The 12,840-nt window shown below is 47.3% G+C and overlaps 2 protein-coding genes across 2 annotated transcripts in view; both read left to right on the top strand.

Moving 5' to 3' along the window:
• Positions 1-8,762: 8,762 nt before the first annotated feature.
• Positions 8,763-10,191, top strand: LOC109887393 (C2 calcium-dependent domain-containing protein 4C-like). The gene has a single exon (XM_020478785.2). The coding sequence runs from the start codon at positions 8,774-8,776 to the stop codon at positions 10,175-10,177; it is 1,404 nt and encodes a 467-aa protein (XP_020334374.1). The 5' UTR covers positions 8,763-8,773; the 3' UTR covers positions 10,178-10,191.
• A 1,311-nt stretch (positions 10,192-11,502) lies between these two features.
• LOC109876910 (vacuolar protein sorting-associated protein 13C-like) overlaps positions 11,503-12,840 on the top strand; it is a 225,678-nt gene continuing 224,340 nt past the window's right edge. The window contains 1 exon segment of the mRNA XM_031812890.1: positions 11,503-11,772. Within this exon segment, the coding sequence (XP_031668750.1) occupies positions 11,673-11,772 (100 nt within the window). The 5' untranslated portion in view covers positions 11,503-11,672.

Raw genomic sequence — 12,840 nt, 5'->3', positions numbered from 1 at the left:
ACTATAGAACCCCCCCAGCCACATACCACTATAGAACCCCCCCAGCCACATACCATTATAGAACCCCCATAGCCACATACCACTATAGAACCCCCATAGCCACATACCACTATAGAACCCCCATAGCCACATACCACTATAGAACCCCCCATAGCCACATACCACTATAGAACCCCCCCAGCCACATACCACTATAGAACCCCCCAGCTACATACCACTATATAACCCCCCCCTGCCTCATACCACTATGGAACCCCCCTGCCTCATACCACTATGGAACCCCCCTATCCACATACCACTATATAACCCCCCCTGCCTCATACCACTATGGAACCCCCCTATCCACATACCACTATAGAACCCCCCCTATCCACATACCACTATAGAATCCCCATAGTCACATACTACTATAGAACCCCCCCCAGCCACATACCACTATTGAACCCCCCCCAGCCACATACCACTATAGAACCCCTCCTAGCCACATACCACTATATAACCCCCCCCCCCATAGCCACATACCACTATAGATCCCCCATAGCTACATACCACTATAGAACCCCCATAGCCACATACCACTTTAGAACCCTCCCCCCTAGCTACATACCACTATAGAACCCCCCCAGCCACATACCACTATAGAACCCCCCCAGCCACATACCACTATAGAACCCCCCCAGCCACATACCACTATAGAACCCCCCCAGCCACATACCACTATAGAACCCCCCCAGCCACATACCACTATAGAACCCCCCCCTAGCCACATACCACTATAGAACCCCCCTAGCCACATACCACTTTAGATCGCCCCCCCCCCCCCCCCCCTAGCCACATACAGACACTAGACAGTAGAAGATACAGACCCCAACACCCAGCAGGTGATCGGTAACACGCTGTGGCCACCCGCTGATGTTTGTCATTCTGGTTTGTTTATTTTCTGAAGCGGACAGCAGCAGGACAGCAGGAGTGTGAGTGTGTGTGTGTATGTGTGTGTGTGTGTGTATGTGTGTATGTATGTGTGTGTGTGTGTGAGTGTGTTTGTGTGTGTGTGTGTGTGTGTGTGTGTGTGTGTGTGTGTGTGTGTGTGTGTTTGTGTGTGTGTGTGTGTGTTTTTATAGTTTATATGCATCACTAGACTGTGACTCTCCGTGACTCTATAATAGTATCTATAATGAGATGTTCTAGTCTACAGGACCTCTTCTTCATGGACAGAAATGAGGATCAAAGCCTCCCTACAGAGGACCTTTCCTCAGAAAATAAGTAAATACCGCCATCTCTTGGACAATATTAGAAGTACACGTTTTGTGCCAAGACAGGAAGTTCATGAAGTAACCACTAGAGGGTAGAAGTCTGTAAAATTCCGGGTAAATTGTACATTAAACGTCATGATTGTTGTTTAAAAGTTACTGCTGTTGTTTTGGGATATCTATCCGGTTCCTTTATCCATCTTTATATTGTGTTGTACCTTCCAATAAGTCTTAAACAGGCCATACATAACTTCACAGAGCTCTTGAGCCAAAATGGGTCCCTGAAATAGACAGAAATCATAGTCTTAAACAGGCGATACATAACTTCACAGAGCTCTTGAGCCAAAATGGGTCCCTGAAACCATAGAATTAGGCATTAGAACCATAGAATGGACATGAACTATCTTATGACAGTATAGAGGGGCGGCAGGATAGCCTAGTGGTTAGAGTGGAGGGGTGGCAGGGTAGCCTAGTGGTTAGAGTGGAGGGGCGGCAGGGTAGCCTAGTGTTTAGAGTGGAGGGGCGGCAGGGTGGCCTAGTGGTTAGAGTGGAGGGGCGGCAGGGTAGACTAGTGGTTAGAGTGGAGGGGCGGCAGGGTAGACTAGTGGTTAGAGTGGAGGGGCGGCAGGATAGCCTAGTGGTTAGAGTGGAGGGGCGGCAGGGTAGACTAGTGGTTAGAGTGGAGGGGCGGCAGGTAGTCTAGTGGTTAGAGTGGAGGGGCGGCAGGTAGTCTAGTGGTTAGAGTGGAGGGGCGGCAGGGTAGCCTAGTGGTTAGAGTGAGGGGCGGCAGGGTAGCCTAGTGGTTAGAGTGGAGGGGCGGCAGGGTAGCCTAGTGGTTAGAGTGGAGGGGCGGCAGGGTATTCTAGTGGTTAGAGTGGAGGGGCGGCAGGGTAGCCTAGTGGTTAGAGTGGAGGGGCGGCAGGGTAGTCTAGTGGTTAGAGTGGAGGGGCGGCAGGGTAGCCTAGTGGTTAGAGTGGAGGGGCGGCAGGGTAGCCTAGTGGTTAGAGTGGAGGGATGGCAGGGTAGACTTGTGGTTAGAGTGGAGGGGCGGCAGGGTAGCCTAGTGGTTAGAGTGGAGGGGCGGCAGGGTAGTCTAGTGGTTAGAGTGGAGGGATGGCAGGTAGTCTAGTGGTTAGAGTGGAGGGGCGGCAGGGTAGCCTAGTGGTTAGAGTGGAGGGGAAGGCAGGTAGACTAGTGGTTAGAGTGGAGGGGCGGCAGGATAGCCTAGTGGTTAGAGTGAGGGGCGGCAGGATAGCCTAGTGGTTAGAGTGGAGGGGCGGCAGGGTAGCCTAGTGGTTAGAGCGTTGGACTAGTAACCGGAAGGATGCAAGTTCAAACCCCCGAGCTGAGAAGGTACAAATCTGTCGTTCTGCCCCTGAACAGGCAGTTAACCCACTGTTCCTAGACCAGTTAACCCACTGTTCCTAGACCAGTTAACCCACTGTTCCTAGACCAGTTAACCCACTGTTCCTAGACCAGTTAACCCACTGTTCCTAGGCCAGTTAACCCACTGTTCCTAGGCCAGTTAACCCACTGTTCCTAGACCAGTTAACCCACTGTTCCTAGACCAGTTAACCCACTGTTCCTAGACCAGTTAACCCACTGTTCCTAGACCAGTTAACCCACTGTTCCTAGGCCAGTCAACCCACTGTTCCTAGACCAGTTAACCCACTGTTCTTAGGTCAGTTAACCCACTGTTCCTAGACCAGTTAACCCACTGTTCCTAGGTCAGTTAACCCACTGTTCCTAGACCAGTTAACCCACTGTTCCTAGACCAGTTAACCCACTATTCCCACTGTTCCTAGACCAGTTAACCCACTGTTCCCACTGTTCCTAGACCAGTTAACCCACTGTTCCTAGACCAGTTAACCCACTGTTCCTAGACCAGTTAACCCACTGTTCCTAGACCAGTTAACCCCACTGTTCCTAGGCCAGTTAACCCACTGTTCCTAGACCAGTTAACCCACTGTTCCTAGACCAGTTAACCCACTGTTCCTAGACCAGTTAACCCACTGTTCCTAGACCAGTTAACCCCACTGTTCCTAGGCCAGTTAACCCACTGTTCCTAGACCAGTTAACCCACTGTTCCTAGGCCAGTTAACCCACTATTCCTAGGCCGTCATTGAAAATAAGAATTTGTTCTTAACTGACTTGCCATGTTAAATAAAGGTTAAAAAAATAGAAGGTTCTGACATTTTGGTTAAGAGGTTGGTCAACCATGGTCAGCTAATGCTGTGATAATATATTTAGTCAAACAATGAATTTTAAGATTATCGGCACAGTTTATTAGCTAGCTAGCTAGACACTTATCTGCACAGTTTATTAGCTAGCTAGCTAGACACTTATCTGCACAGTTTATTAGCTAGCTAGCTAGACACTTATCTGCACAGTTTATTAGCTAGCTAGCTAGACACTTATCTGCACAGTTTATTAGCTAGCTAGCTAGACACTTATCTGCACAGTTTATTAGCTAGCTAGCTAGACACTTATCTGCACAGTTTATTAGCTAGCTAGCTAGACACTTATCTGTATGTTTATTAGCTAATAAGTTAGACACTTTTAGGCTCATGGCTAGAAGGGATTCAGCTTTTCTCAAAGTATCGTCAAAAATAGATTTTTGTTGTTGTTGCATTTAAGCTTACCCTAACCCTTTTCCTAACTTTAACCTCATTATCCTAACCTGATACGTTAATTCTCCTAACCTGCAGCCTAAATTCTCCTAACCTGCAGCCTAAATTCTCTTAACCTGCAGCCTAAATTCTCCTAACCTGCAGCCTAAATTCTCCTAACCTGCAGCCTATATTCTCCTAACCTGCAGCCTAAATTATCCTAACCTGCAGCCTATATTCTCCTAACCTGCAGCCTAAATTCTCCTAACCTGCAGCCTAAATTCTCCTAACCTGCAGCCTAAATTCTCCTACCCTGCAGCCTATATTCTCCTAACCTGCAGCCTAAATTATCCTAACCTGCAGCCTATATTCTCCTAACCTGCAGCGTAAATTCTCCTAACCTGATACGTTAATTCTCCTAACCTGCAGCCTTAATTCTCCTAACCTGCAGCCTAAATTCTCCTAACCTGCAGCCTAAATTCCCCTAACCTGCAGCCTAAATTCTCCTAACCTGATACGTTAATTCTCCTAACCTGCAGCCTAAATTCTCCTAACCTGCAGCCTAAATTCTCCTAACCTGCAGCCTAAATTATCGTAACCTGCAGCCTAAATTCTCCTAACCTGCAGCCTAAATTCTCCTAACCCTGATCCCAAAAAAAGACTAATCTGACTTTAATTTGACAAAAGCTGGATCTCTTCTAGCCATGACCCAGTTTTAAGTTGGAATGATTCTATTAACTTTATCAAGTTAACTGTCAATATGCCAACATTCCTTACAAAGAATGCAGACATTCCACAGCCATGCACCGGCTGAAATAATGTGACGATTGCACTTAGACAACTTATAAAATCAAATCAAAATCAAATCAAATTTTATTTGTCACATACACATGGTTAGCAGATGTTAATGCGAGTGTAGCGAAATGCTTGTGCTTCTAGTTCCGACAATGCAGTAATAACCAATGAGTAATCTAACTAACAATTCCAAAACTACTGTCTTATACACAGTGTAAGGGGATAAAGAATATGTACATAAGGATATATGAATGAGTGATGGTACAGAGCAGCATAGGCAAGATACAGTAGATGGTATCGAGTACAGTATATACATATGAGATGAGTATGTAAACAAAGTGGCATAGTTAAAGTGGCTAGTGAGGCTATGGGGGTTCTATAGTGGTATGTGGCTATGGGGGTTCTATAGTGGTATGTGGCTATGGGGGTTCTATAGTGGTATGTGGCTATGGGGGTTCTATAGTGGTATGTGGCTATGGGGGTCCTATAGTGGTATGTGGCTATGGGGGTTCTATAGTGGTATGTGGCTATGGGGGTTCTATAGTGGTATGTGGATAGGGGGGCTTCTAAAGTGGTATGTGGCTAGGGGGGGTTCTATAGTGGTATGTGGCTATGGGGGTTCTATAGTGGTATGTGGCTATGGGGGGTATATAGTGGTATGTGGATAGGGGGCTTATATAGTGGTATGTGGCTATGGGGGGTATATAGTGGTATGTGGATATGGGGGCTTCTAAAGTGGTATGTAGCTATGGGGGTTCTAGAGTGGTATGTGGCTATGGGGGTTCTATAGTGGTATGTGGCTAGGGGGGGTTCTAGAGTGGTATGTGGCTATGGGGGTTCTATAGTGGTATGTGGCTATGGGGGTTCTATAGTGGTATGTGGCTATGGGGGTTCTATAGTGGTATGTGGCTATGGGGGTTCTATAGTGGTATGTGGCTATGGGGGTTCTATAGTGGTATGTGGCTATGGGGGTTCTATAGTGGTATGTGGCTATGGGGGTTCTATAGTGGTATGTGGCTATGGGGGTTCTATAGTGGTATGTGGCTATGGGGGTTCTATAGTGGTATGTGGCTATGGGGGTTCTATAGTGGTATGTGGCTATGGGGGGTATATAGTGGTATGTGGATATGGGGGTTCTATAGTGGTATGTGGCTATGGGGGTTCTAGAGTGGTATGTGGCTATGGGGGGTATATAGTGGTATGTGGATAGGGGGGCTTCTAAAGTGGTATGTAGCTATGGGGGTTCTAGAGTGGTATGTGGCTATGGGGGGTTCTAGAGTGGTATGTGGCTATGGGGGGTTCTATAGTGGTATGTGGCTATGGGGGTTCTATAGTGGTATGTGGATAGGGGGGCTTCTAAAGTGGTATGTGGCTATGGGGGTTCTAGTTCTATTGCACTTAGACAACTTATAAAAGCAACCAGTACGAATATTTGATCATATTGTAACCCTCACAGCTTTCCAAGAGAACAAACATAGAGGCTATTTATACCAACAACAACAAAACTGTATAAATGATTTATAATTATAGGACATTATTTCTATTACACCGTTTCTGATATATCACATGCCTTACTTTTATTCTCCTCCTTGAGTAAATGCAGGACATGCATCACCTCTGTATCTAATGCCATTCATTATTACAATTAGACTGGTAAGGATGTCTCCCTGACCAATATGGCTGCCATTATCCAACCATTCTGGAACTATGAGGGTTATGACATTTTCCCCTGTCTAGAGGCTGTCTATGAGCCCATTGATAGAAATATTGTCCAGAATTCTGCCATCAGAAATGAATTGTCAAAATCAAAACAGATCATTCTATATCTAGTCTTTAACTATTGTCCCGAGGCTACGGATCTGTATTTAACAGCCCCATTATGTTCCCGTGGAAACCCCTGGACAGATCCGTATCACGTTCATGTGTTTCTTAACCTCTACTGTACACCCGTCCCACTCCCCTGGACAGATCCGTATCACGTTCATGTGGTTCTTAACCTCTACTTTACACCCGTCCCACTCCCCTGGATAGATCCGTATCACGTTCATGTGCTTCTTAACCTCTACTTTACACCCCCTGGACAGATCCGTATCACGTTCATGTGCTTCTTAACCTCTACTTTACACCCCCTGGATAGATCTTTCTCAACATCATCGGTGGTGTCTCTGTGGTGTGTCTGGTCTGGCTGTGGTCTCTGTGGTGTGTCTGGTCTGGCTGTGGTCTCTGTGGTGTGTCTGGTCTGGCTGTGGTCTCTGTGGTGTGTCTGGTCTGGCTGTGGTCTCTGTGGTGTGTCTGGTCTGGCTGTGGTCTCTCCTATGTCTCTGTGGTGTGTCTGGTCTGGCTGTGGTCTCTGTGGTGTGTCTGGTCTGGCTGTGGTCTCTGTGGTGTGTCTGGTCTGGCTGTGGTCTCTCCTATGTCTCTGTGGTGTGTCTGGTCTGGCTGTGGTCTCTGTGGTGTGTCTGGTCTGGCTGTGGTCTCTGTGGTGTGTCTGGTCTGGCTGTGGTCTCTGTGATGTCTCTGTGGTGTGTCTGGTCTGGCTGTGGTCTCTGTGGTGTGTCTGGTCTGGCTGTGGTCTCTCCTATGTCTCTGTGGTGTGTCTGGTCTGGCTGTGGTCTCTGTGGTGTGTCTGGTCTGGCTGTGGTCTCTGTGGTGTGTCTGGTCTGGCTGTGGTCTCTGTGATGTCTCTGTGGTGTGTCTGGTCTGACTGTGGTCTCTGTGATGTCTCTGTGGTGTGTCTGGTCTGGCTGTGGTCTCTCCTATGTATCTGTGGTGTGTCTGGTCTGGCTGTGGTCTCTGTGGTGTGTCTGGTCTGACTGTGGTCTCTGTGGTGTGTCTGGTCTGGCTGTGGTGTCTGTGGTGTGTCTGGTCTGACTGTGGTCTCTCCTATGTCTCTGTGGTGTGTCTGGTCTGGCTGTGGTCTCTGTGGTGTGTCTGGTCTGGCTGTAGTCTCTGTGGAGTCTCTGTGGTGTGTCTGCTCTGGCTGTGGTCTCTGTGGTGTGTCTGGTCTGGCTGTGGTCTCTGTGGTGTGTCTGGTCTGGCTGTGGTCTCTGTAGTGCGTCTGGTCTGGCTGTGGTCTCTGTGGTGTGTCTGGTCTGGCTGTGGTCTCTGTGGTGTGTCTGGTCTGGCTGTGGTCTCTGTGGTGTGTCTGGTCTGACTGTGGTCTCTGTGGTGTGTCTGGTCTGGCTGTGGTGTCTGTGGTGTGTCTGGTCTGACTGTGGTCTCTCCTATGTCTCTGTGGTGTGTCTGGTCTGGCTGTGGTCTCTGTGGTGTGTCTGGTCTGGCTGTGGTCTCTGTGATGTCTCTGTGGTGTGTCTGGTCTGACTGTGGTATCTCCCATGTTTCTGTTGTGTGTCTGTTCATGGTCCAGCTGATATCCCATGTGCTGACCCCAGGGTGCAGTATCGTGGCATTGGTTGCCGTGTGTTTCCATGTGAACAGCCTGCCTGGCTGGCCTGTCTGTGAAGGGATGACCAGAGAGTGGTTGCCGTGTGTTTCCATGTGAACAGCCTGCTGGGCTGGCCTGTCTGTGAAGGGATGACCAGGACAGAGAGGGAGGATCTTCTTAACAGCAGTGACCGCTGCCCAGATCCACAGCCCTATTTAACCTGCTGGGCCGTCTCCTACAGCATCACACACACTGGATACAACAGGAGGATACTACAGGAGGATACTACAGGAGGATCCTACAGGAGGATCCTACAGGAGGATCCTACAGGAAGATACTACAGGAGGGACACTGAGCCTGACACTCTCTATAAGTAGACTGACACTGATAGTGCAACAGGTGACTATAACCGCAGGGAGTCAAAGGACCAGGCTTGAATGTGCTCTTACATTCTAGGTCATTTCCTTTACAGTAAAAAACCTTTTGTAGTCAACTATCCCTGACCAGGATACAGGTATTATTATTTCAATTCATTGAATTGAATAAGGAACTGAATTGAATTCATATATTACATGATGAGGGAGAATTGGCTTTGCAATTATTGGTTTTGAAATGTTGTAGACTTTGTTGCTTGTGTGTTTTTTGGTTTTGAGAAAGTTGCCTGTGATCTGACCTAACTGTTAATTTTCTTCCTTCTCTTTCTCCAGAGCTGTGATCCTGACAAAGCTCATGTAATGTGGGTTGCTGAACAGATCCGTGTTTCAGTGGCCAAAAATAACCTTCTGTTGCCAATAGCGGAGTACAGCCTCCGCATCTCAGACATCATGTTGGGAGAAAGAACATCTCGGGAGAAAGGAAGGAAAACGATCTCTCTGTGTCCTAACATCATCACTCCGAATACAATCCCAGAGTTCTGCATCCCACCAAAGATCTCGCCACAGCAGGAGCTAAAGACGGTGGACTGGAGTAAAACTAGCCCTGTTGGAAAGGTGTCCTTTTCACCTGAGAAGGGCAGCAGCCCGGAGAGGGAGGTAGCAGTGAGAGAACCCTTCATCAACACTCATCCAACCCTCATCCAGGTAGAGAGCGTGGACGAGACTCCATACGACCAGGGCTTCAGTGATGAGGAGAGTACCAACGCCGACCCCCAGAGCCAAGCAGCTCTCTCCCTGCCCCACCTGGCCAAGGCCCAGACCTGCTACGGTTTCTGTACCCTCCTGGAGAGCCCCCACACCCGGAGGAAAGAGTCTCTGTTCCACAGCCACCCCAACGCCTGCCCCCTCCCCCTGATCGCTGCCTCTCCCGGGCCTCGCGGCCGCTCCAAAACGTACTCCTCCAGAACCTCATCTCTACCCCACTCCCCGTCGTCCTCCTTCAGCCTCACCAAGCTGACCTCCGGCAGGCTGTCTCCGGGAGGCTCCAGGCTGGTGGCTCTCCAGAGACAGAGCACCCTGGACAGTGACACCACCTCCTCCGCCGAGTCTTCCCCCTTCAGCTCCCCTCTCCTGGCCAGGCCGCCTCCCAAGACCTCCCTGCTCAAAGCCCTGAGCCACGACAGACTGCTGTCCCGGACTATGAGAAAAGCTGTGCTCTCCAGAAACAACTCTCTGTCCACGGATGAAGGCAGCTCCACGGACAACAGCCCCAATATCATCCGGAGAGCCTCTGATGCTGGATTAGTAAAACCCCTTCCAGGTGCCTTCACCCTGGCTCCCCCTGCCATCTTCCCCATAGACCTCGTCCTCCACAGAGAGAGGGTCATGAAGGAGAGTCTAGCTCCTGTAGGTAGAGAGGGGGCACTACGGCTCTCAGCAGAGTACTGCCTAGACAACCAGAGACTCAGAGTGAGGTTGATCAGTGCTGAGGGACTGTATGCTATCGCTGTGGATCCTAAGAGCATCAACTGCAGCATCAGTATCTGTCTGTTACCGGGGAAGATTCAGAAGCAACGCAGCGCGGTGATTAAGAGGAGCAGGAACCCCCTCTTCAACGAGGATTTCTTCTTCTATGGTATCTCACAGGAAGATATCTGCTGTCGGTCGCTGCGGTTCAAAGTTGTCAACAAAATGTCCTCCATGAAAAGAGACTATATTTTGGGAGACTGTGAGATTTTGCTGAAAAGTTTATTATCAATGTAGAATTTTTTTATTTAACCAGTCAAGTCAGTTGAGAACAAATTCTTATTTTCAATGACGGCCTAGGAACAGTGGGTTAACTGCCTGTTCAGGGGCAGAATGACAGATTTGTACCTTGTCAGCTCGGGGGATTGAACTTGCAACCTTCCAGTTTCTAGTCCAACGCTCTAACCACTAGGCTACCCTGCAGATTGTATATAAGAATTTTAAACAACTTTTTATACTGCTACATATTTATTAAATCAACATAAAAAACAACAACATCTGGTTGTTTTGAGTCTTGTCCTACTAAAGTGTGACTGTATTCAGAGACAGTTTATTTCACCGGTGGTTGGTGGTACCTTAATTGGGGAGGACGGGCTCGTGGTAATGGCTGGAGCGGAATCAGTGGTGCGGAGCGGAATCAGTGTTTGGTTTCCATGGTTTCCATGTGTTTGGTGTCATTCCATTTGCTCCGTTCCAGACGTTTATGAGCCGTCCTCCCCTCAGCAGCCTCCACTGGTCTGTTTCAACAGCTGCAATCGTCTACACAACAGCCTACATCGACACAAGGAAGGATTTAGAAATGTAATTCATGATTTAGATTTGGTCCATAAATGGAAACAATACAATGTTAGGCGGGCGTTTGATCTTTGAAGAGGTTGCTTATTTTATTTTATACCTTTCTCACGACGTTGACGTATCAACCACTGGCTGCCTGCTACGTCATCGACTGTGTCTCGTCGACTGACAGATTGCTAGGACATGTGACGTGGTTTGCTGATGAGTAAAATACCTATCCAGACGTTGTACGATCTGTCAGGCGTCAGCAATGTCTGAGCAGAGGAATGTGCAGTGACAGTATCCCCCCCCCCCTCCATACAACACACAAATAATTATAATATTTTCCTCATTTGAAACCATTGCAATAAATGACCACATGAATGGGAAAATGTATTTAAAGAAGAAGAAGAAGAATGAATTGGACCTGCTTTAAAACCTATAGTAAATCATCTTTAAGAGCATTACATTTTATAATATACATTTAATGAATTGGAAAAGCTTTTATTTAACAAATACACATACAATTACATTGCCCTATGATGAGAAGGCTAAACACAAAATGGTTAATAACCTTGTCAAAGATGACACTACCAAATATGGTTAATCGATATGTTACAAAGGACTACATTCCCTCATGTTTAAATGTCATTCAATGATTTAATTCTGGCCACAATTTTTTTTTTTTTGCATGATCACACTTCTGTTATTTGCATATACAGTTTATTCAAGATCACATAATTTGAGACCACTGGCTGTCACAGTATACAGGCATTACTAGTCGATTACCTAGATTACTAGTCGATTACCTAGGTTACTAGTCGATCGCAGAGCGAATCACTTTCATATTAAGCTCTTGTCATCTTGTGCTACGGAAAGGCGTTCACACAGATCACGGGATAATCTCGGCATTTACCCACATCAACAAGGGTAGTAGTGTTAGCCACGAAGTTCAACAATGGTGTTTGAATCTATGGTCAGTGATCTCCTGAACAGGTTCATCGGAGACTATGTGGAAAACCTCGACAAGTCCCAGTTGAAGATTGGCATTTGGGGAGGTAAGTGAAACGCACAGAAGAGGTTGGAATGACAGTTTTAAAGCGTCGCTAACCTATACAGAGCAAGCAATGCTAATGCGGCTAGGTTAGCTATCAGCATTTTAATACAAACAAACAAGCCCTAATGCTAACTAGCTAACTAGCTATAACCAGTCTTTGGGGATATGATGCTAACGAGAAAAACAGGTTTTTATAAACATACCTGTAATGATATCGAGATGTTGTAGGAGCCTTGGGAGTGAGTCTAGAAAGTCACTGAGTGGGGACACACAGCTTTACTTTGATCTGGCATTGCATCAATGGGCTGTCATACACCAACAACCTTCTGTTTTGTCAGGTTTAGTCTACATTTATTAGTAATCTATTATTATATGGGTGTGGGGGTACAACATGCAGACATAAACAAACATGCATTAATCCCAGTTGTTTCCTGCTGGACATAGTGTAGTCTAATGTCTAACTAATCTGTCTTCCCAACAATTAATGCATACAGGACTGGGCGGACTGGTAAATCAAGATGGTATGATCTGGTCAGGAACTAAGGCATCAACCAGTTTCCAGTTGATGCCTTTCTCTCAGTGTGGATCTCTTGAGTGAAGTGGCAACTTTTCTATTAGCCATATGCTATACTTTACTAGCCTGGTCCCAGATCTATACTTTACTAGCCTGGGCCCTGATCTAGACTTTACTAGCCTGGTCCCAGATCAGTACTTTACTAGCCTGGTCCCAGATCTAGACTTTACTAGCCTGGTCCCAGATCTAGACTTTACTAGCCTGGGCCCAGATCTATATTTTACTAGCCTGGGCCCAGATCTATATTTGACTAGCCTGGGCCCAGATCTATATTTTACTAGCCTGGGCCCTGATCTAGACTTTACTAGCCTGGGCCCTGATCTAGACTTTACTAGCCTGGGCCCTGATCTAGACTTTACTAGCCTGGGCCCTGATCTATACTTCACTAGCCTGGGCCCTTATCTAGACTTTACTAGCCTGGGCCCAGATCTATACTTTACTAGCCTGGGCCCAGATCTAGACTTTACTAGGCTGGGCCCTTATCTAGACTTTACT

The sequence above is a fragment of the Oncorhynchus kisutch genome, unplaced genomic scaffold, assembly GCF_002021735.2.
Source record: "Oncorhynchus kisutch isolate 150728-3 unplaced genomic scaffold, Okis_V2 Okis03b-Okis08b_hom, whole genome shotgun sequence".
In the NCBI taxonomy this organism is placed as follows: domain Eukaryota; kingdom Metazoa; phylum Chordata; class Actinopteri; order Salmoniformes; family Salmonidae; genus Oncorhynchus; species Oncorhynchus kisutch.
The sequence above is the reverse complement of the archived record's forward strand: the minus strand, read 5'-3'. Positions and strand labels throughout refer to the sequence as shown.